This window comes from Armigeres subalbatus, chromosome 2, assembly GCF_024139115.2.
Source record: "Armigeres subalbatus isolate Guangzhou_Male chromosome 2, GZ_Asu_2, whole genome shotgun sequence".
NCBI classification, from domain to species: Eukaryota; Metazoa; Arthropoda; class Insecta; order Diptera; family Culicidae; genus Armigeres; species Armigeres subalbatus.
The window spans coordinates 373886608-373904719 of NC_085140.1; the positions used below are offsets into that span (position 1 = coordinate 373886608).

The 18112-nt window shown below is 40.9% G+C and overlaps 1 protein-coding gene and 1 long non-coding RNA gene across 9 annotated transcripts in view; both read left to right on the forward strand.

The window, feature by feature from the left end:
* The first annotated feature begins 2653 nt into the window (after positions 1-2653).
* LOC134217248 (uncharacterized) lies at positions 2654-4477 on the forward strand. The gene is made up of 3 exons (XR_009980961.1): positions 2654-2771; positions 2831-3014; positions 3557-4477. It is a non-coding gene; the product is annotated as an uncharacterized LOC134217248 (long non-coding RNA).
* Positions 4478-9335: 4858 nt separating this feature from the next.
* Positions 9336-18112, forward strand: part of LOC134213090 (collagen alpha-1(IV) chain) — a 34655-nt gene continuing 25878 nt past the window's right edge. The window contains exons 1-2 of one of the 8 annotated variants that reach the window (XM_062691677.1): positions 9336-9472; positions 9905-10274. In XM_062691677.1, coding sequence (XP_062547661.1) covers positions 10255-10274 — 20 coding nt within the window. In that variant the 5' untranslated portion in view covers positions 9336-9472; positions 9905-10254. The other 7 variants (XM_062691681.1, XM_062691678.1, XM_062691679.1 and 4 more) reach the window with 7 other exon arrangements.

Genomic DNA, 18112 nt, shown 5'->3' on the forward strand with positions numbered 1-18112 from the left:
TTTCTTTCAGTCAATTTATCTCGTTGCTTATATTGGATATCTCTTCTATTTTTTTTTAGAACATTTATTTTTTTTTTTTATGCCCACATTTATTTTTTTTAGGCCTTATTCCGCTCCGCAATTTTTTTTTTTTTTTGCTAGACTTTCTGTGTTTGACCATTTTTTTGAAAAAAATACTTACTCCTTAGGCGGTTCAGTCGCGCTACCGATTGCGCCAATGTGGCGACCGGCCAAACTGACATACTCGCCAGCCGAAACCCCGTCAGCCGAAGCACCATCGGCCGAATTATCGTCGTCCAGAACGCTGGCCATTGCACATCCGTCAGTGTTGACTATATTCGAAAGACTGCCTCGAGTTATGTCTTGGCTGAGGCCAAGACCCTTGCTTTTTCTATACGTGTACGCATGCGTGAGAGAAAGTCTCCCTGTTCTCCAAAATATCTTATCGAGTCAGGAGAGTCTCTTGAATGCGTTACATTGTGTTACCATGTAGACTAACATTTCAAAAGGTGTTTCTACAATATTCACCTCTTCTCCACAACATGGGTATAAAAAAACTTAAAAATATGTACTGTATTTTGTCCTAGAGATCCTATCGCTGCGATGCATAGTTGATGAGAACGAGTGATTCATCCAGACAAGCAAATTCAGTTTACTACAAATGTTGTGGCAAACATGCAACTTTCTATGATATTGCACTGCGTGAGCTTGGAGAAATACTCATTCGAAACGATTATTTTCACTCGAAATTCATTACCAATTTAAAAATTAGTCCACTTTTCATTGTGTTGTCGCATTATTGCTATTTTGCTTTTGGCAATCACTTTCAATAACGTTCAATTATTTGGTCAAGCCGAATACCACCAACATAAAACGCAAACACAAAACCTGGACGATCAGAACCAGGGTAGTTTTAGAAGTTTTTGGAGAAGAGTTTGAATTTTTAGACACAAAAATCGTGCTGAAGGGATGACTCTAATAAAATCTAAATTGCCTAAGAGTTCAGAAAAGTTAACCAGTAAACGAAAATCAATCTCTTGCCCTATGCATCAAATGCATCTTCTTCTAAAAAGACGCTTATTTTCATGACTCATGGTACAACCACCAGACTTTGAAGTAATCGATGAGCTTTACTTTTATTCATCTATCTAGTGGAAAAAATCTAGCTCAACAATGATCAGAAGCGTAATTTAGAAAAGCTTTACTAATTATTAAGCCCCGTTAATATTTATAAAAACTCCATAGAATAAAATGTATTCCTTACTTTCAAACCCAAAAATATCTTTATAAAACCATCCCACATAGAAATGCAGAGGAAATGTCCAACCTAAACATTTCCTAGACCGAACCGGGAATACAACTCAGCCACCTGTAGCATGGACTTGGCATGCTTATCTCGGTAGGTTAAAATAGTTTTATATTATCTTGGAAATGTTATAAAAAATCATTAGGTTTTCAGAAATCGTTATGTCTTGAATGTCGGAATCCTGTCGTTTTTTGAGCTCAAACAATCAATTTGAAATTTCTCAATTATCTGGAATAATTTCTACGAATTTCGTTAATTTTCATTTAAATCCTAAAAGTATAAAATTGAAACTAAACAAACACTGTTGAAAATATTAGTGGGTTCAACCCTTGCGAAGCAGTATGTTTGCTAGCCAAATGTTGAACTTAATAGTTTTGGCTCCGTCATGCTTTTCCATATTTGAGCCTTTTAAATTAGGTTCAAAATATAAAAAAAAATGAAGAATATTCATTCCTTGCATTTAATTCATGAAAAATAGTTTAAAAAAATAAATGACGAGTCAACTCGTGAGGGACTCGTGACTGGCAGCTGGTATTAGATTAGAATGCAGGTTCCATTTGGAAAGGAAAAAAAAGTTGTTCGGGACCCCCCGGTAGATTTTTTTTAAAATACCCAGGAAATGAAAGATAAGAAGCTATATTTTCACGTAGTTGAAATTTTAGCCATGCTCATTTTTTTGTGATAATATTGTTCTACTGAACACGCCGTGAAAACAATGAAAAGGAATTTGGTTTGTTTCTTAGTTATTTCTTGGTTATGGCTTCCCGGATAAAAATATACAGTAACTTTTTTGGCTAAATCCATTCAAATATGATTATTTCTATTGTAAATAATACAATCTATTGTTCACTTACTGTTCATCTTTGGCCAATAAAAGAAGCCTCTATTGTACGTACTATAGAAGTACAATAAATTTGATTGTAATCAATACAATTTATGATATTTTTATTTTTTGTTATTGTTGAGAATTTTCTACCGCAAATTTCATCAAATTTAAAATTTATCTGTTTTCTTAAATCTGGATAATATTGTATTAGTTAAACAAATATATTTTTCCAATATTTATTGTGATGATGAAATACCGGTTGGAAATAATAAAACTACAATAGATTCAATTTAATGGCAAAGCCAAGGGGGAACACACATGAATATTTTTTTAAATCATTCAAAAGATTAAAAATACAAACAAAAATATATCAATAATATATAATATATATATATATGTATATAAAATATTTCAATGATTGGGATGCATTTTTTTAAATATTTTCTCGCCGTGAGAATGTTTTTTTTCCGTGTGGTGAGAAAATTGATAAAAGGAAAAAAACAAAACATAAACAACTCCCAGTTGTTCTCAAGTGATATTTATTTATTGGCGGTCCTGTTCGTCGTGCTGCAGCCCCGGAGACTCCGTCGGATGCCAAATCCGGTGTTCTTGCTGATCAGGAATGTCTCACCGTGAGTGGTAAGGAAAGATGAAAATAAGTTAGAAATCGTAGTTTTTCATCGAACTTTTTTTTTCAGATTCGGTAAAATCTTTCGCTATTGGTGTTCTTCAACTTGAAGGTGGATACCGTCCCAGGAGAAGAATCGTAAATAGGATATTGATTACCAGCTGAGACGTGCTAGCCCGCAGATGACGATCGACAGTGACCCAATCTATCCCTCGATCAATTCGGTCAACATGATGGCAAGCCGATCGAATTAGGTTTGTAACGCTTGGGCTCTGCTGTGTGTTTTGCGTCCCATCAGGAAACTTAGTCCGATTTCCAGGCCGGAAAGGGTTTCTTTTCTATACACCACGTCCATGAGTATCTCTGACTGATATCGCTGGGAATGATCGGAGTCCTTCCAGGGTTTTGAATTGAATCACTCAGCGTGTTCAAATAGATTTTTTTGTACCTTCCACTGTTAAGACATCGCACATAGGCCCTGGCCTCGGAATAATGTTGATAATACAAAATTACACAGAATTCTCTTTCAACACGATTTTTTTTTTCGATCGTGTTTTTGGTCTTGCGACTTGTCAATTTACTACCAAAATCTCTGCAATAAGTTCCTAAAAATCCAAAACATTTCAAAGATTGGGTCGTATTTATTATACAATCAACAATATAGAAAAGCGCGAAACTGAGAAAATGTAAATTGTGTTGAAAAAAGAATTCTATGTAACTATAAATAATCTTCAATGAATCATCCTAAAAACATTTCATTGTTACTCATTAGCATTGTCTTTTTTTTCGTTTTCAGCGTCATAAATCCGCAAAACCCGGAACCGATTTTAATTTTTGCTACAAGAACGTGTTCCCTACCATCACTAGTCACAGTCAGATGCTTGATCCGACAACCCCAGCCGCAGCAGCAGCTCAATGAGTTATCGATTGTCACAGTCCTGAAATATCAGCGAACCTGCTCCGTCAGCAGGAGCGGCAAAAGGATCTAGCTTCGCTCGCCACCTATCGGAGGATCACGATGATTTCAACAATAATAATTTGGCTTAAGATCGTTTGGCCTAATAGTCGTTTGACTTGAAAATTGTTTGGCCTAATAGTCGTTTGACCTAATGGTCATTTACTCGTAGCCGCATCATATAATGAAGATAAGGCACACTTTAAATCACAAGCAGTTCTTTTTATCCACATATTGATACGGCAGTTGGGTAGCGCAATCATCCACAGTATTTACTTGTAGTAACGAGCTTGGTAGACATATGACTACCGCTTCTGCCTTGAGGGTTCAATCCCAGGCACGTTCTAGTCTCCTACTCAGTATCTTTCTCCAAATCTCTCATTTCAGCAATCGCTACAAATGCGGTTCATACCGTTTCCATTTGTATCCTATATCTTCAACATGACTAATCCTACAGTGACTTCTTGAATTGGAAATGAACGAAAGCTCGTTTCCTATATGCAATTAGAAAATACCATCAATTGCTTTGCTCTCACTTTGCCCGTGGCTAATGCAGAGGTATATCTCTTGCAGGTAATCGGCTTGCAGTGGCTCTTGGTTCTTTAAAGAACAGCTGTCTAGTCAAACGGCATTATGCCAAACGACTTTAAGGTAAACGTGGCACAATCATTGTTAACCTGTGTTGATTGTGTTGATGACTATAGTTCACTGAGATGGGTATTTTATTTGTAATTTTTAAAATCGATTCCACTAATAAAAAAAAAAACAAAAAAAATTGTTTTTGTATGGTAAAACAATAAATAAAAAATAAGGAAAACATTAGAATTACATACTTTTTATTGTTTCGTCCGAAAAATCATCCCATAGAAGAACAGTAAAATCCATTGTTTTGCTCTGAAATTAGTATGGAAAATTTTCAAAATTTTTATTGTAAAGATACATAACAACCCCCATTTTTTATTGTAAAAGTCCCATTTACCATTGAATGAATCGTGCAAAACAATAGGCTCTCATGTGATTTAATAGTACAAATAACATTTTATTTAATGGTTTCACTAATGTAATAAATAGTGTTGTAACAATAAAATTAGTTATATTTCTATGATATTTTTTATCCGGGTTAGTTTCGCTTGTTAGCAAAAAGAAGCGACAAGATTGGTGTTGTATTTCTTTGTTTTGCGATGAGATGAATATATGTTAAGTGAGATGGAAATCGGAACAATTCCCCTACTGAAATTACTTTTTTAAATGCATTTTTTTACAACTTGCCCTACGTGTCAGAGCAAGTTGAAACATTGCGCTATTTGCAGACATAAGCTAGTTTTGCCGTATTAAAAACAAAAGTGAGGCTCAAGATGCACGAGGTTGTAAAGGTGACTATATTGCAAGGGTTCGCATAAGAGTCCCATGTAAATTTTTGACGATTTTAAAGTTTCTTTGAGAAATTAGCCTAAAATTGTGTCCTGTACGAATAAACCTGGAGAAAAAGGCTGCATGTTATCGAAGGCTGCATGTTATCGAACCGAAGGCCATCTGTTGTAGGGAAGTGTAATCATGACAAAGTTTTATAACAAGTTTAAAACAGTCATGAAGTAACCAAGGAGAATCATTGAGGTTAACACAAAAGCCATTAAGCTATTTATCGCCAGATTTTTTGTTTTCAGAAAAAGAAATGTCGCCATGTTGAAATAATGATCAACGTCATAGCCGCGATTGAAAAAAAAATTCATCAATTACGATCAAATAGACTATTCATTAGTGGAATCAAATTATATCTGAGGTTTTTTGATAGAAGCTCGGTTACTTTATTACAAACTATTTGAAATTGAAATATTTTGAGCAAGTAGGAAAATTATTTTATTTCCTATTTTCATGTTATTATTCGATACATTCGAGGCGCGTTGATTTTAAGCTTCTACAAACTCAATAATCACGATAAATTCGGTTGCGCATATTATTCTGTTGTATGAACTACTTAAATAATACTTCATTTTCAACATCAACCATTACAAGTAAAATCAGAAGCATTATTTTCCACACATCAGCTTTACATAGGGGACATTGTCATCTAGTGAAAATAAAAACAAAGGCAATGGAATGACAATAAATATAATCCATAATATGGAATTGAAACAGTTTTGATGCAGTTTTATTACTACTCTTAATACGGTTTTAATAATTTCTTCTAGATTGGTCCATTAGGCCGGAAGGCTATCTTAATGATGTTATGAAGACGTTTTGGTGGAGTTATTAGTTTTATTAGCAACTGGTCATGAAAACCTTTTATAGAGCATGATGAATCTTATAACATTTTGGATAAATATGGTCCATTCAAGTGTTCGTTAACAAACCGTTCAAGAAACCAACAAAGAAAGATCGAGAACTGATATGATAGCGACAATTTTTGGCATGAAACAACGGACAGTGGACACGAATTGGAACATGGAATGTTTTAACGTTAGCTCAGCAAGGTTAGCTGGCACAACTCGCCAGTGAGGCACGGCGCATGAAGCTCGGAATCCTGGGATTGAGTAAAGCCAAACTTTGGAGAACACAAACTACCTTCGGGACAGGTATTGTTACTTTCCGGTTTTCGAGGGAACAACGCTCCCCGGCACCGATGAGTTGGTTTCCTGCTTATCGCCCATACATAGGCGGCGCTCATCAAGTGGGAACCACTTAGAATAATCATTGCCAGATTCAGAACACGGGTAAGGAACCTCACGGTAATCCAATGTTACCGACCGATGTTGTCGAGTTGCAGGACAAGGAGAATTTCTAAAGTGAACTGAATGCGGTCGTAGATAATTTTCGAAAGGTGACATCAAGATCTACATGGGCGACATCAATACGAAGATCGGCTCAGACAGCACGGGCTATAAGCGTGTCATGGGACGTTATGGGCTTGAAGAAATGAGTGAAAACGGTGAGCTGTTAGCAGAATTCTGTGGCTATAACGACATGGTGACTGAAGGATCGCTCTTTCCTTATCGACCAGTGCACAAAGTTACGTGGGTCTCTCGTGATGGACTACTGAAAATTAAATCGACCACATCTGCATCAGCCGAAAATGGAGACGGAGCCTTCTTGATGTCTGGAATAAACGCAGCGTTGACATCGCGTCTGACCATCACCTTCTGATTGGCGAGATCCGATTACGCGTTGTTCGTATTCTACGGCGGGAGGAGAGACTCGGACGGCGATTCAACACACGCTGACTAGAAGATCCAGCTGAAGAACTTGGAACTCGGGCAGCGGGTGTTCCGGAAGGTGGCAGCGTAGAATAGCAGTGGGCGGCCATCATGAATGCCTTTATCGAAACAAAGCGAGAACAACTTGGGTGAGCTGCGCACTCAGCGGAAGGAATGGATTACGGATGCAACCTGGTGGACAATCGAGGAGAAATAGATAATCAAAGACCGCGATAGAGCGGACAATAACCAGAGCAGTCAAGAACGAGTCCCGTCAATGATATTCAGCTCTAGAGAAGGAAGTTAAACGTTGCTGCAGATGGGACAAACGAGCGTGGGTGGACTCCCAGGCCGACGACGGGGAGAAAGCTGCATTAACTGGTGATATTCACATCCTCACGACGCCTGATTGGAGCAGGGATGATTCCGAGGATGCCGGTGAAAGATGCGACAGGTCAGCTACTCACCGACCTAACTGATCAGCTAAAACGTTGGTTCGAGTATTTCGGTCAACTTCTTCAAGTTTCAACGCCCGACCAACCATCAACAACTCGGCATGAGCCGCCAAGGGTGCGACGTATTACCCGCATCAACTCCGAAGCTTTATCATTGCAGGATATTGAAGCAGCCATCCGAAGCATGAAATCCAACAAAGCTCCCGGGGTCAATCGCATTTCAGCAGAGATGCTCAAAGCTGACCCCATGCTATCTGCCCAAATGTTGCATCAACTATTCTGCAATATATGGGAAACCGCAACTTTTCTGGCTGACTGGATGCAGGGCGTCTTAGTAAAGGTCTCAAAAAGGGATATGTGTGACAATTGGTGAGGCATCATGTTACTGTGCATTGTTCTTAAAGTTCTGAACAAAGTTATCCTAAATCGGATACAGGAGAACATAGAAAATCTGTGGGGCGCCCTTAGACGCGAGGGGGTTCCTGATAAAATCGTCGGCCTCATCGAAGCGCAGTACATAGCTAAACATCTAAACGACTTCGATTTGGATGATGATATTGCTCTACTAGCACAACAGCGCTCTGATATGCAAAGTAAGCTGAACGACCTGGCCGAACGCTCCTCAACGACTCGAACGGGTCGAAAGAACCATCACAGTAATCGAGAAAATATTTCTACTATGGCATCATTTGCTTCCACGAGTTGACATCGTGTCGTAGACCCTCGAATCATGGAGGAGCTATTGCAGCTTGTGAAAATAAAGAATGAAATCGTATCGGCTCAATGGAACTGCTGGGATGTTAAGCGATGCACGTATACATTTTTCTGGACTTGGTTGATCGGGTAGATCGCATCTTTTGAACTCCCTGGCGTTTTGGAAAACGGAAAAGGTCTGTAGTACCTAGTAACTATAATGAGTGAAATTATGTCGGCTGAATGCTTGCTGGGATGTTTATCGATGCATGAATACATCGTTCAGGGATTTGTTGATCGGGTAGATCGCATGTTTTAAACTCCATATCGTTTCGGAGAACCAAAAAGGCCTGTAGTAGTTTGTAAAATTAATTAGTGAAATCTTATCGGCTCAATGCATCTGCTGGTATGCTTAGCGCTGCACGAATAGATTGCTAAGGGCTTGGTTGATCGGATAGATCGCATGTTTTGAATTTCATGACGTTTTGGAGAACCAAAGACGCCTTTAGTAGTTTCTAAGAGTAATGAGTGAAATCTTATCGGCTCAATAGAGCTGCTGGGATGATTAGCGCTGCACGAATACATCGTTCAGGGCTTGGTTGATCGGGTAGATCGTATGTTCTGAACTTCAGGCCGTTTTGGAGACCCTGAAATAGGTTACATTAATTCATAACTCGATAATTTCATGTCTAATGATCACATAGATATTTTTGGACATATTCTCAGCTTTGGACATTTTGTTTCTAGTGGTATTTCTGATGTATTCGAGGATATGTACTCCAGAATAGTTTGTACGACCTATGACATCCGAAAAAAATATTAAAACACCTTTTTAGTTCTTTCTATACTAGTTTTGGCAGGATCGAGCGTTAAATCGTACGTTAAATCCATGTAAAAAAAGTCGTCCTGAAAGGGTAAATAATTTTAAGATGAAAAATCGGAGCAATATTTTATTAATGCAAAATATGCGAAAAAATACGTCACGCGTATTAGTTGAATGTAATCTATAAGACGGAACAAAATATTTATAAAATATTACAAGCAAGATTTCAAGCATTTCCACGTTGTGACCATTTTTAGTTTGTTTTGATTTATCGGAACGGTCCTACTTTATACTCAAAATCATGTACAAAAGAATTAAAAATTTCCAATAATAAAAATTTGGAAGAAAAACCATATTAAATATTTAATTCAACTGCTATTTCGAACATCCCCACGTGCTCGCGACTCCTTGCGCGGTCGCCTCGTTCCGGAGTCCCGAAGAAAAGGTTCGTCAGCGTGCGGGAATATTAAAATTTCCAAGATCGAGTCAGTAAGCTGTGAACGATCGGACGCGCTAGATCGAAAGTGGCCGCGTCGTAGAGCCGAGACCCACCGACTCGCTTTAGGACGGAAGAACGTAGGCAACTGATACTGAAGTAAGAACACTGCGACAGAGCGCGCGGAAGGAGGAACTCGGTCCGCTTCTGCTGTCTTGTGCTGCCTTTCAGTCCAAACCAGCCGAAAAGAACAGTCAACCTTTTCACTTGCCTCAGTCCGTTGCTGGACAGACGGCCTGGGCTGCAAGGAAAAGGAGCGTTAAATTAGGGGAATAAGAGAAAATCACGAAAATTCCCGGCGCTGACGGGGAAAACTGTGAAACGAGAGGAAACCAATAAATTACTAATAGTGAAGTTCCTAAATTTGTGTTTCGTCAAGTTTTCTTACGTTTCTTTAATTTTATTTTGAAGGGGGGCAGACAGCGGAACACACGGCCGAAGAATTCCAAATCCGAGGTGTTACGGTGTTGACATTTGTATTCTCAGATATATTGTAAGGGCGATTTAAAAATAGCGAAGATCCAATTCTAGAATAGTGACCCCAAACGACGACAACGAAGGCAACGGCGGCCAGGCGAGTGCAGTTGCAGCGAAAAAATACACGTTCGAAGATTAATTAGTGCTGGAATCATCATAAAAACCGTTGAGGTGTTTGGAAGCAAGTGTCGTGTCGGGAACGGTCCGTGAGGGAATAAGTGTCCACAGGTCCGCCAGCCGAGCTAGTGCTAAGTGTTCGACCGAAAAAAAATAAGCACACAGTGGTGTTGAGGGAGTTCGAATTTCAGCTGAGCACAGCAGCCGCCTAAAGCTGGCTACGATTTGCTGCTAGGAGTACCCGGAGTGAGCCCTTGGCCTAGGGCTTCTGCGGGGCAGCCACCACCATGGGCACCCCAGTGAAATGGTGAGAATTTTATGTTTAAGTAATGATGACATGAACATACTATACTAAGAATGAAATTTACACCTCATTTGATGTGAGTTGTTGTCTGGGCATTTAGAGTGGCAAACCATTGCACGAATGGACTTTGATTTCAGCGAGGTTGTTGATGCAGATGGATTAACAAAAAATGTGGATTTACCCGCCGGTCGGATTACATTGATGCAGCATTGTATAAATTTGCAAAGCAGTGAATAAATGTCTTTGAGCTAGGGGGAATGACGGCTTTGGCAGGTTTTGTTCTATTATTGGCAGGGGGGTTTTTTATGACTGACTAGGCTCAAATTTGGCTTAAACATTCTTTGCATATCAAAGAATATTGTGGCCAAATTTCATAAAATTTGGTCGACAAAAACCCCCCTGCCAATAATAGAACAAAACCTGCCAAAGCCGTCTTTCCCCCTATATGTTGGTTCAGAAACAGAAAAAATGTTCTTTCCAGCATTTTGATGTTCACATTCATACACAATTCTTGACCGCGGTTGAACACCTTTTTTTCAGACCAGATCAACCACAATTAATAAAATTGCACAATTTGACTGGATTGGGGTTGATTGTGGGAGGCTGATCTTTACTGTATGGATAACGTTCTAAACTCTGGGCCCCACAAAATCTCTAGAAAGAAAAAATAGCATTTGTGCTTAGATCTGTTTAAAATGGTTTATTCTATTAGGGAATATGTGAGTTTTCCATATATTTCAAATTACATTACGCAAAGCATATTGCATATAGGAAAATAAGAAAAAAATCTATTAAGTCTATCTATATTATTATTAAATAAATTATCGAGAAAAAATACCTAGCCGGAGATAGCAAGTTATATTTTTGGTCAGATCAAGGTGATCTTTCGTATTGGAAATTTTCTTGTTTTCCGGGGGCATAAAGTATATTGTGCTTGACTTGTAGTATACAAATTCACTATTATTAACTATTAACTATGGAAGTGCATTTAGAACATTATGTTGAGAGTCGGCTATAAGCCAATTGCCATAAGCAATATGCATACAGAAAGCCTGAAAGTAATGACACTTGTTTTTCGTTTCGATGCGGTAATTCTTAACGTAATAATAAAATTCAGTGTCTTGTAGGTACTTGGTACTTGACTAGACTTTTTCGATTACCCAAAATCGTATATATGTGGTTATACGAGATTCTAATGTGGAGGCAATATGCGTATGAGGAGGAATATATATTGACGGTTTCGTGCAATACAAGCACAACTCATAATTTGAAATTTTTTGTGGAAAACGGTTTTTTACTCATAATTTTTAAATTTAACCTTTTACATTTTTATATTTACATTTTACATTAAAACCTTTTTTTACATTTTGGTGCTTATTTCGAATTTCACGGATCTTTCTGCATGTGTTGATACAAAGGGATCAGTTTTGTGTATTTCAGCAAGAAAATCTTTTAAAATCGACACATTGATTGATTTATATTAATTTTTCAAAAATTGTCAAATTTTGAAATACACATCACTTTTGAAATATTGTTTAAACTAACGTTTGTATGGAACTGACAGATGATTCTGTTATAATTTTGACACTTAACACTCTTATAGGATTTTAGTCAGGTGAAACTTTGTATCATCGGAATCTTAAAAATGAAAATTTTTGTTTTGTGGCCTATTGCACGAAATCGTTGATATCTCGCTTACAAACATACAAACAAATCATTTTTATTATTTGCAAAGTTTATACTAAGCTAGCTTAAAAAAATAATCAATTTAAGATTTAAAATGGGGACAGAGAAGATACGGAGGTTACACTAATCGAGTATAAACTTGAGCTTGAGCTTGAGCTTGATTGACTACTCGTAGTTGCTACTCCATTATGACCAGATCAGCTGTTCTTGCACAGGGAACCAACAGATGTTTGCTTGGGAGTTGGGACTAACACACATCTTCAATGTACAAGTACTTGTGATCTCGTTTGTTAGGTCATACTGGCGCCTGTCACGTCAGAATGCAAGTCAATGTAGGGAAGGGGGAGGAAATGATGATGCAATCACTCGCCCACTGCAAGCCGAATATACTTCTGCACTTGCCACGAGTTCATGCGGAATTTGTTGGAATTTTTGGGTTAGGTTCGAGAGGCAGAGGTCCGTCTTGGTTAACGAGCTGCCAATGTGATAGATAGGAGAAGACAAGTGATGGAATTTCTAATTGGATGTAGGAAACGAGCTCTATAAGTTCATTTCCAATTCTAGCAGATTACTGTTAGAATACTCAAGTTGAAGGTATAGGAATAGTAATGGAAACGGTATGGAAGTCCATTTCCAGTTCTAGCGATTGCTAGAACATGAGAAATATAGAGAAAGATACAAAGTAGGAGAATGGAACGGACCTGGGATTGAACCCATGACCTCCTGCGTATGAGGCAGAAGCAGTAGCCATATGACTACCAATCCCGCTAATATTCGAGTATAAACAGTACATAAACGATTCTAGGCCCACCCAGGAGAAACGCGGTTAGCATAGATTTATTTCAGAGTGTATCTTCGAAACACCCTCAACACGATAGCATGGGCTTCTTTCGCGTAAGTGCAATTATAAAATGTTCTAACGGGAATAATTTTTTCATACATTTTTGGTGGTTTGGATGAAAATTGTTCTTGATCCCCCGATAGAACTTTTTAGTTTACTCACGACATGAAAGAGGAGCTCATAAACTTGCGCGTGGTGGGTGTTTCAGAGATACTGATTTTAAAAAAAATAATATTTCACCATAGATACACCGTGTTTTACATCAGGATGCCCAGTCTTCAACTTGAGTATCTTGAGTATCATCGCGCAAGCCCTGCTCAAATACACTCTTATAAAATGGAAATGTAATGTATACGGCACTACACGAATGAGCTTTATCTCTTTCTCACAGCATAGAATTTATTGAATAACAAGGCCACCGACTGTCAGAATTGTCATTTACTGACCTTATTGTTTTGAAATATTGTTTAATAATAACTGAAATAAGTGAAATATTGTTTAATAAATAACTTTCATGAAAAACAAATAAGAAAGAGATCGTTTCGTGTGGTGACCTAATTACACTTTCGAGAACAAAAATATACACACTTTGATCCAGGAGTGTATTTAGTGAAATCAGTTCATTTTATCAGTTCATATTATTTTATTTTATTGGTTTGAACTGCCAGTTTGATTGTCATTTTTTTTACAATGATAATGAAACCAATTGGTCAACAGGGTAATTGTGTTTGTTTATTGATACTTTATCACTTGCTTAAAAGAAGGTGGACAACACTTTTGGACTTATTTTGAAAAAAGGGTCAAACCCACAATCGCCTTATTTCGGGCAAGCGCCTATTCCAAACGGAGGAATCACATCCACCGATGCGATGCCTTATTCCGGGCAAAAGCCTTTTTTTAAGAATGGATCAATCCCACCATTGTCTTATTCAGGACAATCGCCTGCTTTTAAAGCAGCAATCGCGTCCACCATCCAGAAGGCAACACAAATAATTGATTTTCACTCAGCAAACCTTGATTCCGATGTAGGTGTTACAATGAATCGCCTGCTTTGAGCGTGCTTACAGCGGCACACTAGGAGTTAACTTTCTGAAATCAGTATGGCGAAAGGCATCTAAGGTTCGATTTCTCAAAATTAAGCACCTTCATCGAAAAAATATTTGGTAGGCTTAGTAGCGGACACCATCCTTCATAACCGGTACCAAATAGTTTTTCATGAAAAGTTCCTTATATTGAGAAAACCCGCGTTAGATGTCTTTCGCCATACAAATTTCTGGCGGTTAACTCATGCTGGCTATTTTGCGCATATACTATAGCGCCTGGATGTGACAGCGGCTGGTAGAAAATCAGCCACTGCCAATAATTCATTATTATTGCTGTATACTGTATCTTCCCACTTATCCGGATCTCGCAAATCCGACGACTCGTTAGTCCAGATTTGGCTAGTTTGAAATTTCCCGGATCACTTGATCTGTAGATTAAAAAAAAACATTTTTAGTAAAGTTAAAAAAAGGAAATTTCCCGGGTTAAAAAGTATTAACACATATTTGAGCAATAGAGGTAATAAGCCATAGAGGAATATTGTCGCTGCTGTTCCCTTTGCTCTCGTTCCCAAACATGTTGGGTACATAGTTGTCAAAACCATTGGCGTAAATAAGGGGGAGGCTTACCCCTCCCTAGAAAAAAAACAGCCCTAGGATTTGCAAAGTTATTTAGCAGTGATATCAATTTTCCACATATAGCCAAATGAATTACTGAAAAAGTTTAAAGACAAAAAGATATTCACCATATTCACCCTATCACAATGAAATGATTATTATTATTTATTCAGACTAAGGCCGAAGTGGCCTGATGTCGAGAACCATTTTCACCGGGTTACTGTCCGACATTCTGGCTACGTGCTCAGCCCACCGCAGTCTTACGATTTTCGCGGTGTGAACGATGGATGGTTCTCCCAGCAGCTCATGCAACTCGTGGTTCATTCGCCTCCTCCACGTACCGTCCGCAGGGACCGGGGCAGCAGGGACTATGTCCAAGGGCTTGACGATCCCTCCCCAGGCCATCTGCGAGTTGTGGGGCTTGCCTAGGATGTGGTGGGGTTTGACAGTGGGCCCTGTTAAACCTCTATAAAAAGCTGCATGTATCCGCAAGTAGGCCCCACCAAAGCGACCGTGTGCCGCTCAAAGCGCACAAGCCCAAGTCCTGGTGTTAGGTGGGACGCTAAACAGCCCTGACACGACGGCCCTCCGACGAGACAGGAGGTTTGCGCTGGCCCAATAAGCCGCCTAGAAAACCAATCATTACGAACAATATAAGAGATAATGCGACTCGATATAATCGGCAAAGACCTAGGCGACGAATACAGGATCACGATTGGAAGCTTGGAACATGGAATTGCAAGTCGCTAGGTTTCGCAGGTTGCGACAGGATGATCTACGATGAATTACATCCCCGCAACTTCGACGTCGTGGCGCTGCAGGAGATTTGCTGGACAGGACAGAAAGTGTGGAAAAGCGGGCATCGAGCGGCTACCTTCTACCAAAAGCTGTGGCACCACCAACGAGCTGGGAACCGGCTTCATAGTGCTGGGTAAGATGCGCCAACGCATGATTGGGTGGCAGCCAATCAACGCAAGGATGTGCAAGCTGAGGATTAAAGGCCGTTTCTTCAACTATAGCATCATCAACGTGCACTGCCCACACGAAGGGAGACCCGACGACGAGAAAGAAGCGTTCTACGCACAGCTGGAGCAGACATACGGTGGATGCCCACTGCGGGACGTTAAAATCGTCATCGGTGACATGAACGCACAGGTAGGAAGGGAGGAAATGTATAGACCGGTCATCGGACCGGATAGTCTGCACACCGTATCGAATGACAACGGCCAACGATGCATAAACTTCGCAGCCTCCCGCGGAATGGTAGTCCGATGCACCTTCTTTCCCCGCAAAATATCCACAAGGCCACATAGAGATCACCTAACCAAGAAACGGAAAACCAAATCGACCACGTTCTAATCGACGGTAAATTCTTCTCCGACATCACGAACGTCCGCACTTACCGCAGTGCGAATATTGAATCCGACCACTACCTCGTTGCAGTATGCCTGCGCTCAAAACTCTCGACGGTGAACAACACGCGTCGAAGTCGGATGCCGCGGCTTAACATTGGGCGGTTACAAGACGGTAGACTAGCCCAAGAATACGCATAGCAGCTGGAAGTGGCACTCCCAACGGAAGAGCAGCTAGGCGCAGCGTCTCTTGAAGATGGCTGGAGAGATATTCGATCCGCCATTGGTAGAACCGCAACCTCTGCACATCAGAGAAACGACGGGTATGACGGCGAATGTGAGAAGTTAGTGGAGGAAAAGAATGCAGCATGGGGGAGATTGGGGCAACACCGCACGAGGGCGAACGACTCACGATATAAACGGGCGCGGAACAGACAAAACTCGATTTTCCGGAGGAAAAGCGCCAGCAGGAAGATCGAGACCGTGAAGAAACGGAGCAACTGTACCGCGCTAATAACACACGAAAGTTCTATGAGAAGTTAAACCGTTCACGTAAGGGCCACGTGCCACAGCCTGATATGTGTAAGGACATAAACGGGAACCTTCTTACGAACGAGCGTGAGGTGATCCAAAGGTGGCGGCAGCACTACGAAGAACACCTGAATGGCGATGTGGCAGATGGCGGTATGGTGATGGACCTGGGAGAACGCGCGCAGGACATAATTCTACCGGCTCCGGATCTCCAGGAAATCCAGGAGGAGATTGGCCGGCTGAAGAACAACAAAGCCCCTGGGGTTGACCAACTACCAGGAGAGCTTTTTAAACACGGTGGTAAGGCACTGGCTAGAGCGCTGCACTGGGTCATTACCAAGATTTGGGAGGAGGAAGTTTTGCCGCAGGAGTGGATGGAAGGTGTCGTGTGTCCCATCTACAAAAAGGGCGATAAGCTGGATTGTAGCAACTACCGCGCAATCACATTGCTGAACGCCGCCTACAAGGTACTCTCCCAAATTTTATGCCGTCGACTAGCACCAACTGCAAGGGAGTTCGTGGGGCAGTACCAGGCGGGTTTTATGGGCGAACGCTCCACCACGGACCAGGTGTTCGCCATTCGCCAAGTACTGCAGAAATGCCGCGAATACAACGTGCCCACACATCATCTATTCATCGACTTCAAAGCCGCATATGATACAATCGATCGGGACCAGCTATGGCAGCTAATGCACGAACACGGTTTTCCGGATAAACTGACACGGTTGATCAAAGCGACGATGAATCGGGTGATGTGCGTAGTTCGAGTTTCAGGGGCAATCTCGAGTCCCTTCGAAACCCGCAGAGGGTTACGGCAAGGTGATGGTCTTTCGTGTTTGCTATTCAACATCGCTTTGGAAGGGGTAATACGAAGAGCAGGGATTAACACGAGTGGTACAATTTTCAATAAGTCCGTCCAGCTATTTGGTTTCGCCGACGACATAGATATTATGGCACGTAACTTTGAGAAGATGGAGGAAGCCTACATCAGACTGAAGAGGGAAGCTAAGCGGATCGGACTAGTCATCAACACGTCGAAGACGAAGTACATGATAGGAAGAGGTTCAAGAGAAGACAATGTGAGCCACCCACCGCGAGTTTGCATCGGTGGTGACGAAATCGAGGTGGTAGAAGAATTTGTGTACTTGGGCTCACTGGTGACTGCCGAAAATGACACCAGCAGAGAAATTCGGAGACGCATAGTGGCTGGAAATCGTACGTACTTTGACTCCTCAAGACGCGCCGATCGAATAGAGTTCGCCGCCGTACCAAACTGACAATCTACAAAACGCTAATTAGACCGGTAGTCCTCTACGGACACGAGACCTGGACGATGCTCGTGGAGGACCAACGCGCACTTGGAGTTTTCGAAAGGAAAGTGTTGCGTACCATCTATGGTGGGGTGCAGATGGCGGACGGTACGTGGAGGAGGCGAATGAACCACGAATTGCACCAGCTGTTGGGAGAACCATCCATCGTTCACACCGCGAAAATCGGACGACTGCGATGGGCCGGGCACGTAGCCAGAATGTCGGACAGTAACCCGGTGAAAATGGTTCTCGACAACGATCCGACGGCGAGGTGCGCAGCGGGCAAGGTGGATCGATCAGGTGGAAGATGACTTGCGGACCCTCCGTAGACTGCGTGGTTGGCGACGTGTAGCCATGGACCGAGCCGAATGGAGAAGACTCTTATATACCGCACAGGCCACTTCGGCCTTAGTCTGATTAAATAAATAATACGTACCGTCCGCCATCTGCATCCCACCATAGA